The 23433-nt window shown below is 38.7% G+C and overlaps 1 protein-coding gene across 10 annotated transcripts in view; it reads left to right on the top strand.

Annotated features, from left to right (window-relative positions):
• KCNMA1 (potassium calcium-activated channel subfamily M alpha 1) overlaps positions 1 to 23433 on the top strand; it is an 844585-nt gene that overhangs the window by 709786 nt on the left and 111366 nt on the right. For 7 of the 10 annotated variants that reach the window (XM_074958656.1, XM_074958655.1, XM_074958652.1 and 4 more), the window contains one exon: positions 584 to 660. In XM_074958656.1, the coding sequence (XP_074814757.1) occupies positions 584 to 660 (77 nt within the window). Of the gene's footprint in view, positions 1 to 583; positions 661 to 11016; positions 11191 to 23433 lie in introns of all 10 variants that reach the window. The other 3 variants (XM_074958649.1, XM_074958647.1, XM_074958657.1) reach the window with 1 other exon arrangement.

The following is a 23433-nucleotide window of genomic DNA, read 5'->3' as shown; positions in this document are numbered from 1 at the left end:
TTTATTCACTGCTTTTTAAGAACCTGATTTTCAGACACTGGCTTCCATTTTTACAGGTGCAAATAATAACATGCATGATATTATTGACCACAATTTAGGTCACAATGACATTGACATTGCTGATTGCACTCACCAGTATGGTGGTCCGGTGGAGGATAGACTGCAAACTTGGCCTTAAAACCTTAGCTGTCCTTCTCAGAAATCACGTGGCTCTGAATTTGTGACTTTCATGTCAAGAACAGTGAACTCATTTCATACGTGCCTTGACGATGAGACTTATTCTTCCAAAGATGAAAGGCAGATGATCTGATCCACTGTGTCATATTTATCAACCCTTCTCCTAATTATTTTTCAAATGAAAGTTTATTAAAAGAAGCACTAACTTGAATCATAGTCTTGTGTTTGAAATTAATGGTCTTGCAGCAAACATTTCCTCCTTTAAATGTCTAAACCTTTCCAAAGATTAAAGGAAATTAGTGCTGGCATGTTTCATTAATTTGGCAATGTAGCAGGAGGAAATGTGGGACTAATTTCATTTGTGTGGATTAAGAAATGTGTCAGTTTTTCCGTTCTGTCTCTCCAGGGCATTTTTTTACTGCAAGGCCTGTCATGATGACATCACGGATCCCAAAAGGATAAAAAAATGTGGCTGCAAACGGCGTAAGTAATATTTCTTCTCCCTCCCTTTTCCTCCCCCCTCCCCCTCAGGACCTGCTCAGCCTTAAGGAATCTCTTTAAATGTATTTATGTGTTTTACACAGTGGTGCAGAAAGGGTAGGAAATAAATACATAGCAATGCAGTTAAATGTCATTTGTAATTCTGATGTGAATATTTTTAAATTTAAATTTCACACCACTCACTCACACCTGCAGCTTCATTAAAATGCCTGTTTGTGTCCAAAGTTAACAAAGTTCAGATAATTAAATCAAGATGAATCTGTGCCCACGGCATTTATTTGTGGGCAGTTCTGAATCTGAGTAGATGAACAAACTTATCCACATGGGGCCAAATTCTGCCCTGACTTGCACCCTGTAAAAACCCATTACTTGCAATGGGCTTCCGTGAGGCGTAAGGGCAGAATTTGGGCCTTGTATAATATAATGTAACATGTAAAGTAAGCTAAGAAACAATACTGAGCGATGTAATAATGCTGAAATAAAATATTATGATGAGTCCCATAGGCTCCATCCTGCTGTCATTCTGCAGAGGAAGTCCCAAAGCTGATGGCAGTTCTGTGATCAGAAGAAATGCAGGACTGGTTCCTTTAAATAGGACAAAATTCTGCTTTCAGAGATGTTCAGCAGACTTCAGTGTTTATCACCTGCTTTACCCAGGTTAATAGAACTGTGGTTGATGTCAGCAGAAGATTTGTGAGTGCAGGGAGAGCAGAACATTGGGGTGGAGACCTGTTTTTGTTTTTTTTGTTTTTTCTTTATATTTATGCAGGAATATATCTGGCTCTTTAATTTTGGTGGACTTTCTACAGTCAGGTTACCCAAACCAAATGCCCACACAGTGGATTTGGCCAATTAAATATTTGCAGTATAGATTTCAAATGTAGGCATAGGGATTCCTTCTCTTAATGGATATTTGAATATCATGTGTACACTTTACATGGTTTAGATATTCTGCCATTAAAAAGCACATGACCCTGTTTAGAGTCACAAGAAAGGTGGGTTGGACTGTCTCAGCAGAGTCTGCCTGTGCTTCTGCTCCTGCTACTTTTATGATTCCCAAAACACTGTGGCCTACTGATTGCTGTTGTCTCACTACAGTCTTGACATTTGGAAGAAAGGGCTAGACTTGGACCTTCACACACACCAGAAAAAGGGTACTCTACTTGAACCATACCAGAAAACGAAATTCTTTGTAGAGAAAAACAGTACTATTAGAGTCCTTAAGGACAGCCTTCCTCTTCTCTCCCAAAAAAAGACACGATCAAGGAGAACAAGGTTTTGACATTGTTTCCTTAAGGTAGCGTAATAGAGACAGAGGAGCTGAGACTTTAGTGGAGAATGGTAGCCACAGTAACCACAGTGAATGCAAAATTCATGGAAATCAAAGATACGCATGCCTGATGTGGAAGGAACGCATGCATTTGCCTAACATATTGAAAAAAATTGTTCAAGAACAGCTTATCCATGTGAAAGTGTGACCCTGGAACTGCTGCCAAGGTCAGTGATTCTGCTGAGTAAGTTCTGGTCAGGCAAGTGAAAACTACCTGCGGCTTCCTGTAACTCACAAAGCTAATTTTTTTCCAAGATTTCCCAAAATACTAGGGAAGGGGAAATATGTAACCAACACAGTGGGGGCTGTTGTTGCCTCCCTGCCCTTTATGTATTTTTATTTTCCCCCACCCCACTTTTTGTACCTGTAATACCATGCTGTGCTCATGTGTGCAGACTTCTATCAAATTCTCTAAGAGAGTTGGTATCATTTGGATTCGAGACCTACATAGTTGTGCCACATTTAACTCAAATATATTGCAACGTATGAACAAGCAACTACAATATAAAGGGCAGAAGCATGAAACGGAATAAAATGTTCAATTTTGGGAAGCCAGGGAAAAGAAAACTTCTTGGAAAGAGACCAACCAACACAGTATAAAACAGCAGTAAGGCCGTGTCAGGGCTAGACTGACAGCCTCCGCATGTAGCACTAGGAAATGCTCCAAACGACATGGTCACACACATCAGTCTAATGCATTAAAGGGTGTTGGACAGATGTGGAATGAAATGATGGAGTTAGTGAGGTTGAAGAAGGAGCCTGTCAGAGCCACCATACTGAGCACTGAACACCAAGGGGATAATCTTCTGAGTCAGGTGGAGGGAAAAAAGGCAATGATGGCAAAGTCTAATATGTACTCAGAATATTTTCTTGGTTTGGTTTCTCTCTCTCTCTCTTTCTCTCTCTCACACACAGACACACACACAGACACACACACACACTTTTCAGAACAGCTGATAACAGCCGCATGTTCATAACTATTAACAATAATTCAATAGCTTTGTTTTTAAAGTCCTGTCAATCAGTGAATGATATAAACCAAGATTTTCAAAGGTAACGTGATTTTTGGTCAGTCGATTTTTGGATGTTCATCTCTGAGACACCTTAAAAGGGTCTGATTTTTAGAGGGCAGATGCTCAATAGTGTCTGCAAATCAGGTCCCTCTAAGGTGTCACAACTTTGGCCCTCAAAATCACTAGTCACTTTTGAATATCGTAGCCATCATCTCCACATATATGGTGCCTGAATTGTTTGTCTTAAAAACACAATCTAGCTAAAACAAAGCAGAAATTACAACAAAACATTTCCTTCTAAATTGTGGGGCTTGGCTGTCAACTTAATTTACAATGATATTGTGAACAGTTCAGATTTTTTTTTAATTAATGAGCAACATAATCAAAATTAGAGACAGTGGAGTGCAGATGACATCTAAGATGAAATGAAGGGATGAAGATAAAACTATCCGCATGTACAGGTGAATGAAATGTGAAAGAATATCATTTTTACATGGAAATCTTAATTATTATGGCATTAATTACATGCAGCTTCCTGGGACAGTTGAAAGCCATGTTCTTTAATAATGCATCTGAGGTTTCATGTCCCTTTAGATATTGTCTGAATATTAACTGTGGTATTGTCAGGGTCTATAAGTGAGCCTGACCTACATAGCCATTTGTCCAAACCTCTTAGGCCTAGTATTAATAATTCAAGTAAGAACTATGCATCTCCACGAGGCTAGGGATAATTAAAGTAACTATGCTTTCTTTTCACAGTTTTCAGCCATCCATCCTTCTCCCTCCTCTCCTTACTGCCTGAATAATCTGTAAATATTCACATTACATTGTCCAGAGAGAAATATAGAAATTCTATTCACAAACCATTGATAATTTTGTGGTATATTTAGCTTATGTTTTCAATTTCTTTCTTATTTAATTTCATTATATCTTTTCAGCAAAGGGCCAAATGTATATACATATATATTAAATGCAGCCACGCTGGGATGAAATCTCTGAGCTGGATGATTCACGCTTTCTGTTTCTTTCATTCTGTATAACAACACTTGTCTAATTCTCTATACATTTTTTCCAGCCACTTTCTTGCTGCAAAGGGTGGGGGTTGAACCCCGGAGGGACAGATCGTGTGTACGTTGATATTTTTAAAGGAATGTGTTGTAACCTGTGAAAATTGACAAATTTTTGATTTATTTTTCCTCTTGCTGCCTTGGAACACGCTCCCTACTATATTTTAACTGCACACTGGTAGTGATCTATTGTGAGTAAAAACGGGTTCCCTGTAGCCCAGAGTACAGTCCAGCCTGTCTTTCTCTAGCAGAGAGTTTTTTTGTTTTGTTTTGTTTAGTAGTTTGGTTCTTTTCTTTAATCTTTATGTTGCATGTAGCAGTGACGTCATACTCCCACCTTTCTCATCCTTTACACCCACACGGATCAGGGCGACGTTGAAGAAAATACAGCAGTTTCCTCCACCTCCCTCTTTCCTCCCCATTTTCTCCCCAATCTTATTTTTTCTCTCCAATGGAAAATGAAGCCTTTACAATGGCATTTCCTTTAAATGACTTTGGACTTCTCATTACTTTTTAGGGACGCCAGTTAGGCTGGAGTAGTTACCACTATAGCACTGTTTGCCTGGTTAAGTGGAATTCATTGTCGGGCTTGTATTCAAGGTCTTGGGCTTGTATCTTCTGCAGCTCAGCTTCATTTCATGACAGAAAAGGCATACAGCAATTCCCCACTGTCCCTTCCCTCCATCCCCAGCACCAAAAAAAAAAAAAAATAAATAAGCCAGGCAATGAATTAACTGTGTGATCAACTTCTGATGCATAAACCTAAACCTAAACCTATCCTTAACTGGAGACAAGTGACTCTACAGTGGTAATTATTTTCCCCAGTCTATGAAATTTCCGTTGCTGTAAAATTAATGATACATGTGTATGGCCCAATTATGCATAACTCTGAGGCTTATTACAGACCCAGTATGAACTTTATAGACCACTCTGTCTGAATCTGAGCCACAGCATTGTTAATTCTACAGTATCTATGGAGGCCCTCAGTCATTGACCATTTCTTAGTGCACACATGGTCCTGGTAGTTAAAATAAATACAGCATTTGGGAAGTGGAGAATAGTTTACATTTGCACTGATTTGTTGTACAGGCACTCCAAAGAAAATACATTGGGGAGGGATGGGGTGCTGCTACCATACTTACAGGACTATTCAGAGCATCTCAGTATGACTAAACTGTTCCCCAACAGCTTCAGGGTCCAGGATTAGATAGCTCAAGGGTATAATGAGCCACAGTGGTACCACTGGGAGCCCACTAACCACTCACTTTAGCCGTGGCTACTCCAAACCTGTGAGATTACCATGTTTGGGTTTTTTTACCATTTCCCCATATGTTACTGTTGTTAATTTGTTTTATGGTAGCAAAAGCTTCTGGCCTTCTTGTGCTAGGTGCTGTACAGTCACATAGGAACACAAGGACCTAAAGCATCCAGGAAAGGCAGTACTTCTGGGAATAACATCACAGTGTTAGCCAATCAGCATATCCAAATGCTGCATTGCCATTTATTGTTGGGAGGTACATTGAGGGAATGGGAATCTACCACTCCACATAAGGTGCTGAACACCACAGCTGAAAGCATTAACTAGCTCAGGAGCCAAGTTCACCAACCTGCCTATTTGAGACCATTAGTGATGGCAGAATTGACCACTTGCATATTAACTATTTACAGTTCAGCCAGATAAAAGCCATGTTCTTGGACATAGATTTATAAGTGATTTTTAAATGCACACCGCTTCCAGACTTAAGACCCAGATATTTAGTACTCTGAAAGAGGATTTTATTGTTGACATGAGTAACTCTAGGACCTAACCCAGCATCCTCAGGGTCTTGCCCTGATGTCAGCTAAAGGCAGTGATCCGATAGGCCTGCATGGTTCCCCAGTCTCTGTTTTGGTTTTAATTTCAGTTCCTATCCTCAGTAAATCAGCATTTGAAAACAAATGTCCAGTTCCTACTGCAATAATCTTTGGTCCCGTAGGGATCAATTAGCAGTATCAGGACTATTAAGACAAAAATAAATAGGTTTAAAAGTGAGATTATAATCAGAAGAGTGAGACTGTAAAAATGACAAAACGGGGGATTTGTTTATTATTTCTCAATTATTTTCATTTCAAATTTGTCCTTATTTTACAAGATGAGACTATTTTTCTTTCTTTTCACCTTGCAAATGCCATATAGTATCTAGGATTCAATCTGTGTTCTTTCTGTAGTGTACATCATCACCGCTAATAAAGATTCTGCAGTCAGAACTTAGGTGGCTGTTTAGCTAATGATGCAAAAGACACAATACGATTCTTCATTTTTGCAATTGCAAATTATTTTGATTGCCATCAAACTACTAATATTACTGCCCACAATTCATACTGGGCATAATTATTCACAGACACAAAATTGTTCTGAGAAAAAGAGGGCTAGGTTGAGTTCGGGTTGGGAGACCAAAGCCACAGAGAACAGAGATATTGAAGAATCCATTTTTACATAGCCACTTTTCTGAGTATAATTCACCTCAAGCTGAAAGAGAAGATTTAAACAAGAATATTTTTTTTAAATAAATACGCAACTTTGCTTTAGTTCTTCTAATAGTTTCAGCCCCCTTAGAAATGAATGGAGGAAGAACACATTGGCTGAGTGTCCCCCAAAATATAATGTAGGAAGGGTCGTGAAGACGTATGAAAATAAAAATGAATTGGTCTATAAAAAGTCATTAATTAAAAACATGCAAGTCTTTTCTAAAGTTACTGAAATACAGTAGAATGTGCAGATTGTCCACTCACTTCACCTGCTGCTCCTGCGGTTTTGGCTGAAGAACAAGAACACCCTGTGAATTTCAGGAAACAGCTAACAAATTGCCTATGACTGACATCACTTAAAGTCAGAAATTTGCAAAACTTGCAAAATAGCTTGCAGGCTGCATTTGGTGATCTTGAAATTGCCCTGGAACACAGTGAAATGATGGAGAGCTAGCTTTGCCTGTTGTGTTAAGAGAAAATCAATTGTCACCAGTTTGACATGCTGCTGTATTTTTAAGAAAACTGAAATTGTGCTGTGGGAAGCCCTTTCAATTTTTTAGACTGATGATGTTAACCAACGTCGCCAAAAGGCAATCAAATCAGTATGGTCTTCCTTTAATGCTGCTAGTTGCTTTATAACATAATTTCTTTGTAAAGTTCCCCTTTGTTGTCATTTTACTTGCTGTGGATCATGAGAACTTGATGACTTGAAATGACATCATATCCATTTCAATTCTTAATGGTAGTTGGGCGCTTTTTTACTCACTGCCAATCAAGTGACCTCCAGTCCAGATTGTATTTAACCAGCTGTTGTTTGATAGAGATCCACTAGATGTCCTCGTAGATCTATTTTTTGTTACCATTTTGGTCCATGAGTAAAGCTACTGTTAGTGACGGGTGGAGCAATGAGATCAGGAAGACTGTATGGTAACATAAAACATACAAACAAAAAAAAGCAATCAGCAGAGAAGAAGGGGTGCTTTGTCCTGCTTGCTCTAGACAAGGAACTGTTATTTGACAACTTATTTAAAGAACAATCGGCAATTTCCCTTGCTTTCTTTTGTGCCTGAAAATATTCCCCATTACTCTTTGTGAATTTTAAATGACACCTCACTCAGACAATCTTAGGTACTTTCTTCTAGACATTTTGACAGAGCTTGGGGGACTTTGTGATCAGAAAATGAGGTGTTGCCAGAGTGCTAGACGCTCAGCTTTCTCCTCCAAAGTAAAAATGAAGAATGTCGGTCTTTTTTTAAAAACTGCAACAAAAACATTTGTGCCAATTTTAAAATTATAAAACAAATGAAAACTGAGATTTGAAGTCTAAAATGTTGATAGTTTTGGAAACATTTTTTCCAAATAGCTTAAAAATCTTGCCTCAGTGTGCTGCTCTTATCAAATAGTTTGTGTCAGTGGAACAGCTACATTTTGATTAATTAAAACCAAATTTCACTGGCTCGATTTCAGATACATAGGAACGTCCTTTGTTTGTTTTTTGTTTTATTTGGGGGGCGGGGGATGATTATACCAAGAAGAGAGAGCTGCCATTCCCTTCTATCCATTTGTTTTTCAAGAACTTAAAATAGAAAATTAAGTTGTTTTATGTTCTGTTTTTATTTTCACCAGAACTGCAAATAACAGTTCCATTCTGCATCCTGATAATTTCTACAAGGGTATGGTAGAGAATGATTGGATTTTTATGCAGCTGCTACAGGTATCATATGAATTTAGCATCCATCCAAAAGGCTGTACAAAAAGAGCCCCTTATCCCCTGCTGATTACCATTTTTTATTAATATTTATGGAGGTTTAACAGGAAACAGTATGTGTGTGGCTGAACCATCTTTAATCATTTTTGTCTTGTCTTTGATCTTCTCACTAATCATCCTTACTAATATTCCATGTTTTAATTTAAATTTATTTCAATATTGTATTTGGTATGAATGTAAAATGACTGTGTAACAGGAATGAAGAATTACAGCATGTTTTCTTTACAAAATGTATTGCTTTAATATGTGATTGCTTATATACTGGTTTAAACCCTTATAGCAAGTCTTTTTTGTTACATTTATTGCCAGGTTAAAGCCTGTTTCTTGCATGTTAACAATGTGAAATATCAAAAAATTATGCATGGTCTCCAGAACAACCAATAATAATAGTTAAAAACAGTCCCTGAAAGGTGTGGGTTTTACGATGTACCTGACAAACTTTCCCTTATTGAATAGAAGGATTTAAATTGTCCATATCGTTGGTTTAAGTCTGATTAAAATGATTCCAAAAGTTTTCCTTCCCATCTTTCCCTGCCCTTAACAATGATTTTTTTTTATTTTAATAAATGTCATAGTTTATTATTTTCTGTTGACAAAATATGGCTATAAGTAACTGAAAACCAGGGACTGTTACTAACCAACAACATAGTATTACAGAATTGTCAGATACTGTGTTTCGCTACAGCATTTGATTAGAAAAAATCCTTCAAAACAGCTGTATTTTAAACCCAAAACGAGTCTTCCTTTTTTCCTCACCTAGTACTAGTGTGTTTCTGACAAGTACCCTTTATCTTTTTTCTATGGAACTCCACATGGTGTTAGAGTGAAAAACAAAATAATAAAATAAAAAGTGATGTAACAGAAACATCTAATCAGATTATGAACAAATGTCTCCCCTGCTTTGTCCCCAACTTTTAGTTTTAAAAGTACATGCTGGGGAGAATTAGGAGAGGGAAATATGGATGAACCAAATGCTGTTTTGAATTTTCTGTATTGTCTAAATTTGTGTGGATCAAAAGCTGCAGTGGAACCCTTTATACTAAAAGCCAAGCTCTGAGGAATGATGTACCATGCACTGAACGGGCCTGATGCTGCATGATGACTTTCAGAACAGCTGCAAGATAACTTGACTAAGATGCTAAAAGAACATGTAACTAGAAATGCAATTAACGTTTTAGAGGAATGGAGTCACTGCTGAAGAGATCACTCATTCATCTCCCTCAATGCCTGTTTTCCACAATCATAACGTTACCCTTGCTTGACAAATATACTGTATGGCAAGTCACAAAGGTCTTAGAACAGGACTTGACCCATTTGAGAGAGATAAATCCCTCTTTCCTGGTGACTGTAGCATTCAAAAATGGCAAAACTGAGGGGAAATAATTTACATAACACCACCATTGTCACATAAAAAAGACTTCCTAATGGGAGGTACAGGCCAAAGAAACGATACCTTTTTGACTACTTTTATATTTGAAGGTTTTGCTTTTGGCTGTCAATGTTCTGTTTAAGTGGCAGTATTACTAAGCTAGTTCATGCTAAGGCATTACCAACAATGACTGTTCAGTGCAACATCTGAAACTATTTTCAAATGGCATTTATTTTCATCTTCAGATCCAAATTGTGGATAAGGTAAAATTGGGCATTGATACTTTTGAGTAATTTTTAAATTAAACATGTTACGTTTATAGCAAATACATCACAAAGATAGCATCACTCTTTTGGGTCCGTTGCCCTGCTTAAAAGATACAAATGGATTTTGCTGCTGCTAGCACATCTTTTTGAGTTGGTTTCTAAGTAAGCATTTATTTATTTGCTTTCTGGCTTGATATCTGAAGACAGTTGTGATGTTCAATCACAGTTCCACTTGGAGCAGAAAATATGCCGATGATTGGTTCAGCATGTTCCAATGGACCAATGTTCTGTGTGCTTTTGGTGATGCCTTATTTGTGAATTGACTTTAATGTCAAGCACATTTGCCAGTATTAGCTGAATCTTTCATGTGGACAGATTTTGGTATTCTGTCGAGAGTCAATTTCAGTTCCTGAAAGCATAATGTAAAGTCACTAAATCTTTCAGGAAGTTTTGTGAAGACATCTTGTAACTCTCCAACAACATGTAATTTAACGCAATGAAGAAACTTCTCAGGCACTGTTTAATACTGAGAAATTATTAGCACTTTTGAGAGCCTCTCTGTCTGTTTTTTAAAAATAACTTTGATGTTTGCCACAAGCAATGTAGGTCCAAATTATATGATTGATTAACATCTTTAAATTTTTCTCTCTCTTTTTGGCCCAGCAGTGTTAATTGTGCCAGAGGAAAAAAATGTTCTTAGGATTTTCTGTTTTTACTTTTGTTCTTTTTTTAATCCAAAAATCTGATTGTAATTAGCAATTCTTCCTTATGTCTACGGTCACCCTATAAGACTTAGGGAGAATATAAAGAGTAATTGATCTTTTCCCTACTTTTGATGTGCAGCCAAACTGTTATCAGTAATCACGTTGCATTTTTTTCCTGGGTCAAGACTGTTAAACATAAACTAAGGCCTGTACTAAATCCCTTAAGTTACCTTCCAGCTGCCTTGTTATATATATATAACCTTGCCATTAACCTGCTGCTCTTCCTCTCCTCCCATCCAACATATGGTTATAGCCAAGATGTCCATCTACAAGAGAATGAAACTGGCATGTTGTTTTGATTGCGGACGCTCTGAGCGTGACTGCTCTTGCATGTCAGGCAGTGTACATAGTAACATGGACACCCTTGAGAGAGCCTTCCCACTTTCTTCTGTCTCTGTTAATGATTGCTCCACCAGTTTACGTGCCTGTAAGTTTTAACACCAACACATGCTGTTCCATGTCTGTGGTGTCTGTGGTACCATCCCTGTCTTGTGTCGTACATTGTAGTTCTGTGAGTTTTACGGGGCTGATGCTTTTTTTCAGAATGAGTTTTAATATAGCTCTATATTTATGTATGATGTGGTTTGGGGTTTTTTAATAGCAACATTTAATTTTATTCATTAATTTGCTTAATGTGCTTCTTAAATAGTGCGTCTTTGCGGCAGCATGTGGGATCTTAATAGTGCAGCTTGGTGATGTTTTTGTTTTTATTTCATGCATACAGTATAAATTGTCATTAATTAAACAGTAAAGTAAATGCCTAATTAATGGTTCGGGGGCGGGGGGAGAGTCTGTCTAAATCTGTGACTACAAACTGGTAAAAAAAAAAAACTATTAATTCAGTGGGCAGTTATGATAGCAGTGTGGTTGAATGGCATACAGTAAGCAGTGGAAGTCTCCTATAGAGGATACAATTTGTAGCTGAAGTTGGGGTGGTTGTTGTTTTTCTTTTTTCCATTAGCCTTGCTCTTTGTAACCCTTCATTTGCCGTAAGGAAGGAAGTCCTCATTCAAGACGAACACCCCAGAAGGCTTAGTAGAGTTGAATGTACCCAGTGTAGAGCTATTTCATCATAAGCTGCTCTTTAATGAGTCTACCCTGATGCAAGCTCCTGTGATGTAGTCCATCGCAAAGTACCCCTGAATAGAGGAGGAGCGTGTCACTGTTTAAAAATGTACCTCTAGCAGGTGACAGTGATTAGCACCTGTCATGAACAAACCACAAATGCTCTTCTGAAGACATAGAGCAAAGAAGGAAGAGCAATGCAAGTGACTGTTAACTACATTATTGGGCGCCTAAGCATACCTGTTCCTTCAGTGATTGTCAGCGGTTGAGGAAGATTATTAATGACAATAACTGCCACCCTGTTCAAGTATCCATAATAGGCAAAACTATGTCTCAGGCAGGGATTGTTTTCCTTCTCCCTATCAAAATGGATGGGCAAAATCAGAGTGATCTGGTAGGAAAGATATAGTTTTGATCAGGAAGAGCAATCACCTGATATGTATGGCATGGCACACAGGAACTCCACCGAGTGCTGAGTACAATGGGATTAGTGGATGTTGCATCCAGTAGCTTTTTGATACAACATAAATACAGTGTTTAGTCACACCTGTGGAATGTCTTGGATCCAGCTATTTTGGTCTGTGATCCATTGATCCAGAGACACAGATTCCTGGCACAGAAACATAAAAGCCTTGTCATTTGAAGCTTTATCTAGTGGGGTTTCTTGGTGATGCAAACCCTCTCTGTGTACCAGTGTGTAGGTATAAGCACTCTGAGGCTATGTCTATTCTGCACACCGCTGGCAGCCATATGTAGGCTACATGCCGCAGTGAAACAGAGGCTGTGTCCACACTGCAGTGTGTAGCTAGACATGTCAGTGAAAGGCTCTGGCAGGGGAGAGGCAGCAGAGAAAGGCTCCAGCAGCTCCCTGTGGCAGGGAAAGGCTCTGGCAGTGGGGTACTGCTGGAGCTCTTCTCCACTGCTAGAGTCTTTCCCTGCAGTGGGGAAAGACTTGAGCAATAGGGAGGCAGCGGGACACTACACTGCTCAAATAGCAGTATAGATGGGGGAGGTGCTGCTTGGGCATGTAGAGAGCTGTGTAGGGTGTATACCCTAAGGCTTTAGGCGTGTCTTTACTCAACTCGCCCAAGCAGTGTCTCACCATCTATATTGCTATTTATATGCATGCTGGGGGGATGTGACCTGTATGTACTCTACATACTGCCATAAGGCGTATGCAGCATAGCTGTTGTCTTTCTTTTCCAGTTAGTCATCTCTAATGCCTCATGTCCAACGGGTGACAATTTCCACTAGTAACTCCTTTGCTCTATATTAAGAGGTTGCACCCTGTATTGAGCCCTGTGTCACTATGGTGTACAGTAAAACTAACTTCCCTGTGCTTAGAACAGTGAATGAGAATCTTCCAGTACTGAGAGTTACTGCAGACACATTTACTTATATAATCTCCTAGTCTCTGCAACACAGCCCGCAATATTTTTTACATTAATGCAGTCTCGTGAAAAGAGATTATGTGGTTGAGTCCTGGTACTGCTGTTAACAGCAAACAGACAGCACTAAATGAATATGTCCCCTACAAATGGGTGACATTTCTACCATTAGTATCATCTGGCAAGCAAAGAGAAACCCTAATTTGAAGAGTTAGTGTAGCTTTTCACTTCACTTAAGGCTGTAGAGGGGAAAAACTCTGGTTTTGATTTCATTGCCTATTCAACCAAAAACATCCTGTGTATGAAATCATTGCCCTCAATAGCGCTTTTGGAAACATGTTAGACCCATGTTGCATTCTGAATCTAAGGGATATTGACAGCTCTAGGGATTTTTAGCATCCTCTGTTTCATCGGCCTTTCCCCCCGCCCCGTCGTCACTCCGTCAAATCAAGAGATCTCATTCTTCCCCATGTGAGACCACTCACCTTTGACCATTAATAATAAGTAAGAAAAATCAATATCAATTCAAGCCCTTAACAAACCAGCATAGGCCTTTTTTATATATATATACACACTCACACACAGACTAAATTCCACTGGCAGGGCTTCAATAGAAATCACCATGTTTTCTTTGCTGTGCAGAGGGGTCGGATGATGCCCATCTTGACAGAGCTAGTTAACTCAAAGAATGGTGGTGAGAGTCGGCTTTTCATTAAATATGAGCAGATGTGAAATTTAGAGTGTTTGACAATTAGAAATGGCAGCAGCAGGGCCCTGGAATCAAAGTGAGGTCAGATTGGTAGATCAGATTACCTCTCTTACATTCTTTAGTTGTTCAGAAAATCATTTTGAATTAGTGTCAGTGGAGCCATGATGAGTTTTGCCCTTTGTCTTTTATGCTAGAACTGTATTGTTTCCCAAGACACTCATTAAAGGTCATTATACTATTACAGGGCTTGCTTTGGTCATGGTTTCCCCAGTTGAGCTGGTGTGCTTCTAAGATTGCTTAATGTGTTTTTCATTTTAATTTTAATTTTATTTTATTTTATTTGTACTTTATTATAAAAGCAGGCTTTCCATTTTCAAGGTAAATAAAATCAGAGACCATTGTCTGTCGTGTCTTCAAACAGTGAATAACGATTATAAGAATTAACGGTGTTTATAGGGATCTGGTGCTAAGTAGAAGCTTATGGCTGTATCAAGTTACATATTCAGTGATGTACATGGGATTTTTGTGTGCTAATTGTATGCCCTTGTAGAGGAAGTGGAGTTTACAGTATATGTTGCACTGTAAGTGAAAGAGATTATTTCTCTGTTTATTTACTAGATTGAATTTTACTGAACTTTCAGTTTATGAAAATCACATTTTGATTAGCTATAAATGCACCAACATCTCTTTGGCATTGGTGGCAACCGTCCAAAAGAAAAGAGGTGTTTTTTGGAAATGTAGGAAATGTGAGCAGCAGTTTTTTGTTTTTGTGTTTTAACTGCATTTTGTAGGTAGACACAATACACAGCAATTCAGTGTTGCTTCCAAGTCTTGCTTTGAAGATGCAGCAACACTGAGGTGAAGAGTGGTACCTGGAAACCTGGGCTAATTCAAAAGGAAGAAGCCACTTCTTTGATGGAACAAGACCACATGAGACCTGTGCTTAACAGACTGCGGCAACTGCATGGTGATGTTCACAGAATTAGTTACTATGTACAAAGTCCTAAATGGAAGAGGCACAGGTTAACTTAAGAACCACCTCACTACCTCCAAATCACAGTATGACTGATATTCCTCAGAAATTGATGGTCCAAGAGTAAAGGTTTACTGCTCTGCTCTAATCTATGTAGGTTATTTTACCGTGCCCATCTTCATGGTATCTAGGCTTGCAGGTGCTCAAGGAAGGGCATTCATGGAAGTGGGTCGATATCTGTGTAATTCCCTTCCTCAGGAAATACACTTCAGCATGCACCTGGCTATGTTTAGAAATATTTGTGTGATGGCGGCAATCTTGGCCACCCTCATGGATTGGGGACCTACAGAGAAAAGCATGGGTCTCGGCATCTTGAACTAAAGAGCCAGGCTCTGTAACTGGGGTTGTAACAGATTAACACCTTCTGTGGATCAGGCACAAAGACAAACACGTATTGACCAGTGGGTTATAGTTAGAAGATGCATGTCTTTGCCTAGGTTTACCAAACTGATTAAACTTTGAAATCCTAGGTTCCTAACTGACTGGTTAGATTAAAAGCTGCGGGCAGTAAGAAGGAGGCATAGTTTTTTGTTCCTCTTATTTGGAATGTTAATGATTCAGTGACTTCTAAATGAGTGCACATATCATTGCATGGGAGCAGCTGCTGTCTGCTTTCCATGTTAAAAGGTGGGACTTGATGCCTAAAATCCACAGTTCCTTGTCTGCTGCCATTTCACCCATAAAACAGCTTAAGGACAGAAATACCTGCTCTCGTGGAGGGCTAGGAGCCATGCTGGCCTGTGCTTGCTGTGACATGGAGCATGCTACAGAGGTAGCATGGTTATTTCATTCTATAATGGCAATGGATTCCCTTGCTAGATACTAATGTATAGCCCCTCTGTAGCATGGAAAAGCTATGGTTTGAGGAGTTAGTGCTGCTCAAGCTAGCCGTAACTTGTGATCCAGATTTCATGTAACTTACACTGTTCTGAAGGGGAATATGCCGGATACTATGCTGTTCTCCAAACTCCTTCTCCAGCTGTGTGCGCTTCACTACAGCCACAGAAGGGATAGAGGTGTATGTGCTGTTGGGGATACTAGTACTATTATTATTGTTACCCCATAGACGCCTTTCCCCTCCACATGGCCCAGTGACCCCCTCTTTGCTCATGCTGTCTCCTCTCTGTGTTGCACAAAAAGCAGACTGTATGCCATCAGTGTATTGGGAAAGGAGAGGTTGAGGGGGAAAATTGATGGGATCTGTTGAAGGAGGAAAGATGGATTTGTTTTAGATCCCCCAGGATATGCTTGTTAGGTGTTAAGTAAGTGATTATGATAAGATGGGTATGTTTTTCTAACTCAGTTTTATGAAATGACCCAACCTTTCTGTGTTGGAGAATGTTAGTGTTAGCCTGTTCTATCCTGACATTCCTTTAATGAGACTAATATAAAAGGACAATTAAAATGAGGGCATAGTGACACAATAAAAAGCTTATTAATTCAAACCCAGAGAGAAGACAAATCATGCAGTGTTTGTCATGAACATCCAACATTTGTGAAGTAACCCAGTGAACCACTCTGTGGGGAGGAAATTGACTTACATAAAGCTATTTCCAAAAAAATTATTCCTTTCTCCAGTGGGACAAATTTTTCCTTCAGTTACTATTGAAATTGACAGAGTTATTTTGGATCTACTCTTGTGTAACTGAGGACCAAAATGTGTGTGATGTTTCTCCTAGATAAATCTACAGGATTGTATACATCTTCTTCAAAAATCCTAGAAATAATTTTAAAACATACTTATGTATGTTATAATAAGCATTCAATTTTACCAAGGAAATAATCAATATTAAATAACATAGATATGCTAAAAAGTCCAGCACAATAAAAATCAAGGCACCATACAGAACAGCATCTTAAATGTAATCTTTAGTGCTACTGGATAATAAAACCAATTTATTTTCATTAGCTCTATGCACAGACTAAGCTACTGTCAACAAAGCTGATGTCTCCTAAATGCCCTTTTAAGTATGCAAAACAAGACAATGGAAAGAAATGACACACAGGGAAAATACTTAGGTAGGTCCCAGGGCTGTTCTGTTCTATGTAGGTTCTTATACTATGCTCCTCACTGTGGCATCTGAGTTGGTAGGTGCTGGAGGCAGGGCATTCTTGATAGTAGTCCCAGGCCCCTGGAGTTCTCTCAAACCACAGAACCAGTTTCCATGAGATGTATTTTTCAGACAAAGAAGAACCCCATAATTACTCCTTGATTTTATGCTTAAGCTTATTTGTTGTTGTTGTTTTGGGGGTGGGGGGGAGTGATTTGTACATTTTTGTAAGCTGTCAGGCAGTACTGCCTGCAGCTTCCCCGATTGATAGAGTTTTAACCATCATTCCAGAGCTGAATGTTGGAACAATGATTTCTCTAAACCAGTTCTCAGCCGAGTTGTCTGCACCTCTGTCAGATGCTAGACATTTGCACTTACTGCTGATGAGTAATCCTCTCACCACTGCCTCAGTATATTTCCTCCCTCACTAACTTCCTAATATATAGCTAGAGGTACATACAGACATTGAAATATTTTCTTTCTGGTCACTGGTCCAGTGCTTGGAATGGTATACTGTTCCTGAAAGTGTATCTAACTCTGCGATGATGACGAGGCTTTGAACTTTAGAATCATATCAATCAGTCTGCCATCTTCTGTCCCTCTTCATTCACAAGATTTTAGTGGCACTGAAAACAAAAGCTGGAGCTAAAATCTTGAAACTACATAGTCTGAAATGTTTTGGAGATATGAGATATTCAATACAAAAGTCATACCAGAATTAAAGTAGGAAGTAAAAGCAGGATGGTGCTCAGAATGAAGTGATTATGTAGGGCCTGCTTTCTCAAGGTTAGAAATGCTTAGGCAGAGCAGTGTGAATGCTTTCAGACAAAACCAGTGGTTGTAAAGAATTATTTAGTATCAGTGATCAGAAGGGAAAATAATTCCAGCCCTGTATACTCTATATTGTGTGGATTTGTTTATGAGAGAGAGTGAGTGCAAAAGGGAGAAGACACTGCTGCTCTGAAGTTTTTGTTCCTCTTTTAAGAGCAAATAGTTTCTGTCCATATGTGTGCATGTTTGAAAGAGGGATGTGAAAGAGTGCATGTGAGCGAGTCTGTTGATGCACATGTACAAGAAGTTCAGCATTTGTGTGGCCTAGAGCATTCATTTCTAGCTCATGGGTTAGCTGACCTTAAAATTATCATTGATCCCTCAGTCTAGCAGTGTTTTCTCATCCCTGGACCAATCTTGGATATATACTGTATGAACTAAACCTTGGACCAGTGTGATCTTTGTTCCTTGCACACTATGTGCAGTGTGTGTGTGTGTGTGTGCACGCACGTGGTGCATATGTTCAGATAAATAAGAATTAGAAGTTTAAAATCATATAGCGTGCTGTCTCTAAAGTTTAGCAACAGAGTTTAGCTCTCTCACCACACTTTGCTCTCATCCATCTCTGTGTGAAGGATATTATCCAACAGTTTACATATTACTCGTTACTTTTTTCTATTGTAATTAGTCTAAAGTAAGATGAAACAATATTTTTCAAATATCTGACTTCCAGTACACAATCAGTGTTGGATTCTCATAAAGATGGAAAACGAATCCTTTTTATAGGTGCATATTTAAATTTAAACCTGTGCAATGCTAAATGATTTGGCTTTCCGTTCATTTGGGGATAATATGAGGATATAGATTAATAGTGATTTATAGAAATGCAGGAGCAGAAAAAAACAACAACCCAGCTGTTCCTTGTCAACCAGTAGAATACTAAAAGCAAGACAACCTGACTAGTTGTTCTACATGACCAGAATATATGAATAATGAAGCAGATGCCTTTTCAAATGAGTTTTGTGGTGCAGTGTTTACCAGTGGGCTGGTGTGAGGGTGCTCTGCCTGACTCATGATGTCTGTGCAGCAAAAAAATACATACAGTAGCTTCAACACAAGACTCAGGCACTGCTAAGTTTAGCAGCAAATCTTTTTTCGAAGACTTGAGAGGGGGAAAAAGAGACCAAGAAGTCTTTTTAAATTCCTTTAGGCCTTTCCATTGGGTAGTGTTTCTTACCAGGGTCACAGAGAAGTGACTAGTGAGGGGCTTGCCTTGATGGGGACAAGCTAGGAAAGATGCTGTCTGCATCCTGTGGAGTGAGTTTAGCAGAGGACCTTATGCAAGGTGACATGGAAATTATGTTTGCATTTTTATTTCCTGAGTGTGGCTGGTTGTCATGAAACTCACCCTGACAGTTTCTTACCACCAGGCAGCAGATTCTTCCTGTTACCTCCTTGGTGTAGGACAGATGCTAGCCAGTTAGCTCTCCGTCTCTCCTGCTTCTGAGCTATCTCAAGCGACAGATGCCAGGGCCAGCTTGGTTTCCACTTGAGCATTTCTGTCATAGCCCTGCCTTGAGCCTAAAATCTGACCTTTACTATATAAAATAAAGTACTTATGAACAAGCAGAGGCTTGATCCAGAGCAGGCTTAGAGCAAATGTCAAGTCAGTCTTCTGCCTCCTTGTTCCACCTGCATTAGGAACCTAGCTTAGACCCTAGACTAGAGCGTTGAATGCCTTAGGCTTTATGGGTCTAAAGAGACATAACTTATTAACAAAGAGTTATTAAATTTTTATCAGTTTTACAACACAATGTAAATGTCTCATCTGAATCCACACTGTATTCATTATCATTTAAAACGTTAATTAAGTCAAAGTTGCATTTAATTTAGTTCTAAATGTGCCTTTGGGAGGAAGCTTTTAGAAACAGCTGCAGGATTGAGAAGCACATCAATACTGGGAAGTTCTTAGTTCCACTTTCAGGATAGGCGCCCAACTTGATTACCATTTTGTGTCTGAAACTAATTTGTTGTGATGTGATTGGGCATGGTCTTAGGTTAATATTGGACCAAAATCTGTGGAAAACTATTCCATAAAACCTTACGCTGGTCACAGAGACACTTTATAGTCTGTTCTTGCCCTCCTTTCAAATTGTCTTCAAATCCAATTGAACATTTAATCTATAATGACTGCATTCCTAATATATTATAATACTTTGCCACATGATGCAGCTGTCATCGGTTGAGTATTTTCCTACTCTTAGGAAAGATTTAAATAATGTATTTGCATAGATTCAGAATGTTTTCAATCAAATATATAGGAAAACACATCTCTTGGCCCTGAGTCTTCCAAATTGTGCTTGAAGTGCAATGCATTGTGGTCAAAATCCAGTACAGAATGGAATATGGTGCAGTATAACAAACTATAAGGAAAGCCATCTAAATCAGAATAATAAACAAACATGCATGTATTTGCTAATGTATTTAGTATTGATAATGCAAAATGCCTCTTTGTATCGTACTGACTGCGTCAAACGCATATCAGCACTGGAATTAAAAGTATAGATCTCTGAAGAAAATAGTTAAAAAATCATCTGTAGTTTTTAGTCTCTTTTGAACTCTAATTGAAATACAGAACATCTTTCCTGTGAAAGAACTGCCACCAGAAATCTTAGAAAACCTTATAGCTTTTCTGAGCTTTGTCATGCAATTTCCTTTGTTTGTTCTTGTCCAAAAGATTTTGTTTGCATTAAATGTATCACCATTTGCATTGCAATGTGCGTGGCATTATCTTTATTCTCTAAACTCCAGTGGTGATGTGTGTTGTCTAACATAGTTGGTACGATATGGAGAGGCATTTTGCATTACGGTAGCTATGCTACTAGAGAAAACAATGGCAACCAGAAGCGAAAGTTATCTCCTGTTAATGTACCACGAGATCATTGGTCTTGCACTGTTTTTAGCAAACCATTTACAGAACAGATTAGCATTTGTCATTTATTTCTGCTCTCAGTTCCTTTTATAATTAGCCTCTTCCTTAAATTGTATGTATTTGAGGAGACGTCTTCCTCAGACTTTTGATAATGATAGTAGCTGTGACGTGAATCACAACTTAGAAATCAAGTAAAATATTAGCTTAGCTGGTAAATCCTCATGGGCTACTAAAACTAAGATTCTTCTATCAAAGAATAAATGCACTGCTACATTATAAAGGATGGTTCCCTCCTATCTGTAAGTAACATTCAGATTCACTCCCACAAACCTATACCTTACCGGTAAATTTATTTCTCCCCTAATTGTTTTTATTGACACTGGTGTAATACCATGGGAACGATTCCTGATGTTCTCATGTGTGAGTGAGAGAGAGAGATGGGGCTCATTCGATGTGAATTGGTGAGAATATTGGTGGAAGGGGTAAAAAGTGTCAATTGCTCTCGTTTGGCATACAAAGAATAAACTGACATGCTCAGAGGGCAGAGCGGTGGGGTGAGATGCACATCAGTGCAGAGCAGGCTGTACTTTGCTGGCTTCCACATCCAGTTAGTATTTTGAAATGTGTGAAATAATTCCCAGAATCTTCAAAGGGCCTTGTAATAACTGTGGAGTTTACACAAGCTAGTGGAATTGGTGTTGTATCCATTCTTCTATCAATTTTTCTTAGTAAAAACTATCCAACCAAAATCTCTGAACAAAAGAAGGTATATCCCTGCCCTGAGAAGCTTACAATTAAGGAACTGACTATTAACAATGTTTTACAGGAACTTATGTACTGTGTACACATTTACTTTAATATCTGCTAGCAAAATACCTTCTGTATTATAAAATCCAAAGATTGCCTCTTTGGTATCAAATGCTATCTTTGTCTGGCCCTGCTCTCAATGTCTTCTCACTTTGACTGTGAACAAAGAGCGAATCAACAAGTTTTCACTATTCACAAAGAGCAGACTTGTGCTAAATCCACATTTTATTTGATTGTATATTTTTGGGTGCAGGATGTTTTTGAGTATTCCACACAGAATTGTTCATCCTATTATGTGATTTCAAATGATTTGTTATTTAAACTGACTAGTTACTGTTGCACTGAAACATGAATTTTTGCTTGATTTTTTTTATGCAAAAGCCAGCTCTGCGCAAATGTGAACCTATTTTTGCTTTTTAAAAGGCCTGATTTTGCTCAAAAACTGGCCCTTGAAAATGGGCCCATTTGGCTCCAAATATTTGCATGCCAAAGAAAGAGTTTCTTTGAAAATATGTAATCTTTAAATTTTAGGCATTTAATTACAAATACTTTGCACAACTCTAGTCAGTAGTACTTCTGGCTCTGGTAACAGGGTATGCCTTATTGTTTCCTTCATTCAGTTGTAAGTAGTATCTCTCTCTGGAGACAGGATGAGGAACAAACCACATGTCACTTATTAGTCACTTTGCTAAATGCCCCCACTGAAAGGTTGCTCAGATACAAAGGTGATAAGTGCAGTATAAGAACGTACATAGAATAGAATAGTCTAATCACATCTACTCTGCAATATCCTTCCTGGCAATTCACCATTGCCCTGCACTTTGTCTGGCAAACCACTTACACTGCTTTGAACTGGTGTAAATGACTACAAAACTTGGAGGGCAAAGGTGAATCAAGCCCAAGGTCTAAAAGGGATTTGCTTGGTCTTATATGATTCCATATTTCTTTACCTGCTATCACTGTGACATTCTATATGATGAAATACTGTTATTTTTATGACTAACTGGCACTGGCCCCTTCAGCATGTTTTTGATGTGTTTATCAGTCCAGTGCATCCATGTTTTACTGTCCCTGATCCAAAATACACCTGCAATCCTTAGTACTCCCTTAGCTGGGCTAAACATAAATTTGTTGCTTTCCTTAAAAAGGAACTATCATTTTAATTCTTACATAAGAGCTCCCTCCCCGACCCCATGGTCTTTACTGCAGTTTCTTCTTTGGTACTCAATTCTTTTTACTCCTTGAGTGCTTCCAGTTATCACCAGCCCATACTGCCCTCTTCTTCTCCCCCTGCATTTTGGCTTTCCTGTCCAGCAGAACCATCACTGAAGAGATGAAGCATACCTATTTCTATCCTGGATAGCATGGTGACAAATTGTCACCTTTGCTAGGGTTGCGGATCCCTGCCTGTGGTGTAGATAATCAGCATATCGAGTCATTCTCTCATTATAGTGGTATTATACCTTCCGATTTGTCTTGCTAGGTGGTACTATCATGACTTTTCCGGTTGTAATCCCAAACACATTCTCTTCCAATGGCGTGAAGATTAAATGTTCAGTCTTTGGATTCTGGATTTCTAGTGTTTCCATCTCTAGGACCAGATCAAGATCTGAAGCTTATTTTGATTGATGGCTTGATTCCTTTTGATACTGCAGTTCACTCATCCACGGTTGTACTGAGCACTCTCCTCCTCCCAAATAGGTCAGCAGCTGGTTTTGAGTCAATACATCTCTAGTCATAGGCATTTCTTGAGGAAATGCATAAGCAGAAGCTTTAGGCTTATGCAGCCTGCTCCAAGGTCCCACATATCCCTTACAGAATATTGATATCCTTAAGGTTCTGCCCACAAGGAATTATAAAGTCGATACGTCTACAAAGTAGTTTTTATCCATCTTCAGCACATGATTCTTTGGT

This window comes from Natator depressus, chromosome 7 (genome assembly GCF_965152275.1).
Source record: "Natator depressus isolate rNatDep1 chromosome 7, rNatDep2.hap1, whole genome shotgun sequence".
Classification (NCBI taxonomy): Eukaryota; Metazoa; Chordata; order Testudines; family Cheloniidae; genus Natator; species Natator depressus.
Note: the sequence above shows the minus strand (reverse complement) of the source record. Positions and strands in the feature narration are given on the sequence as shown.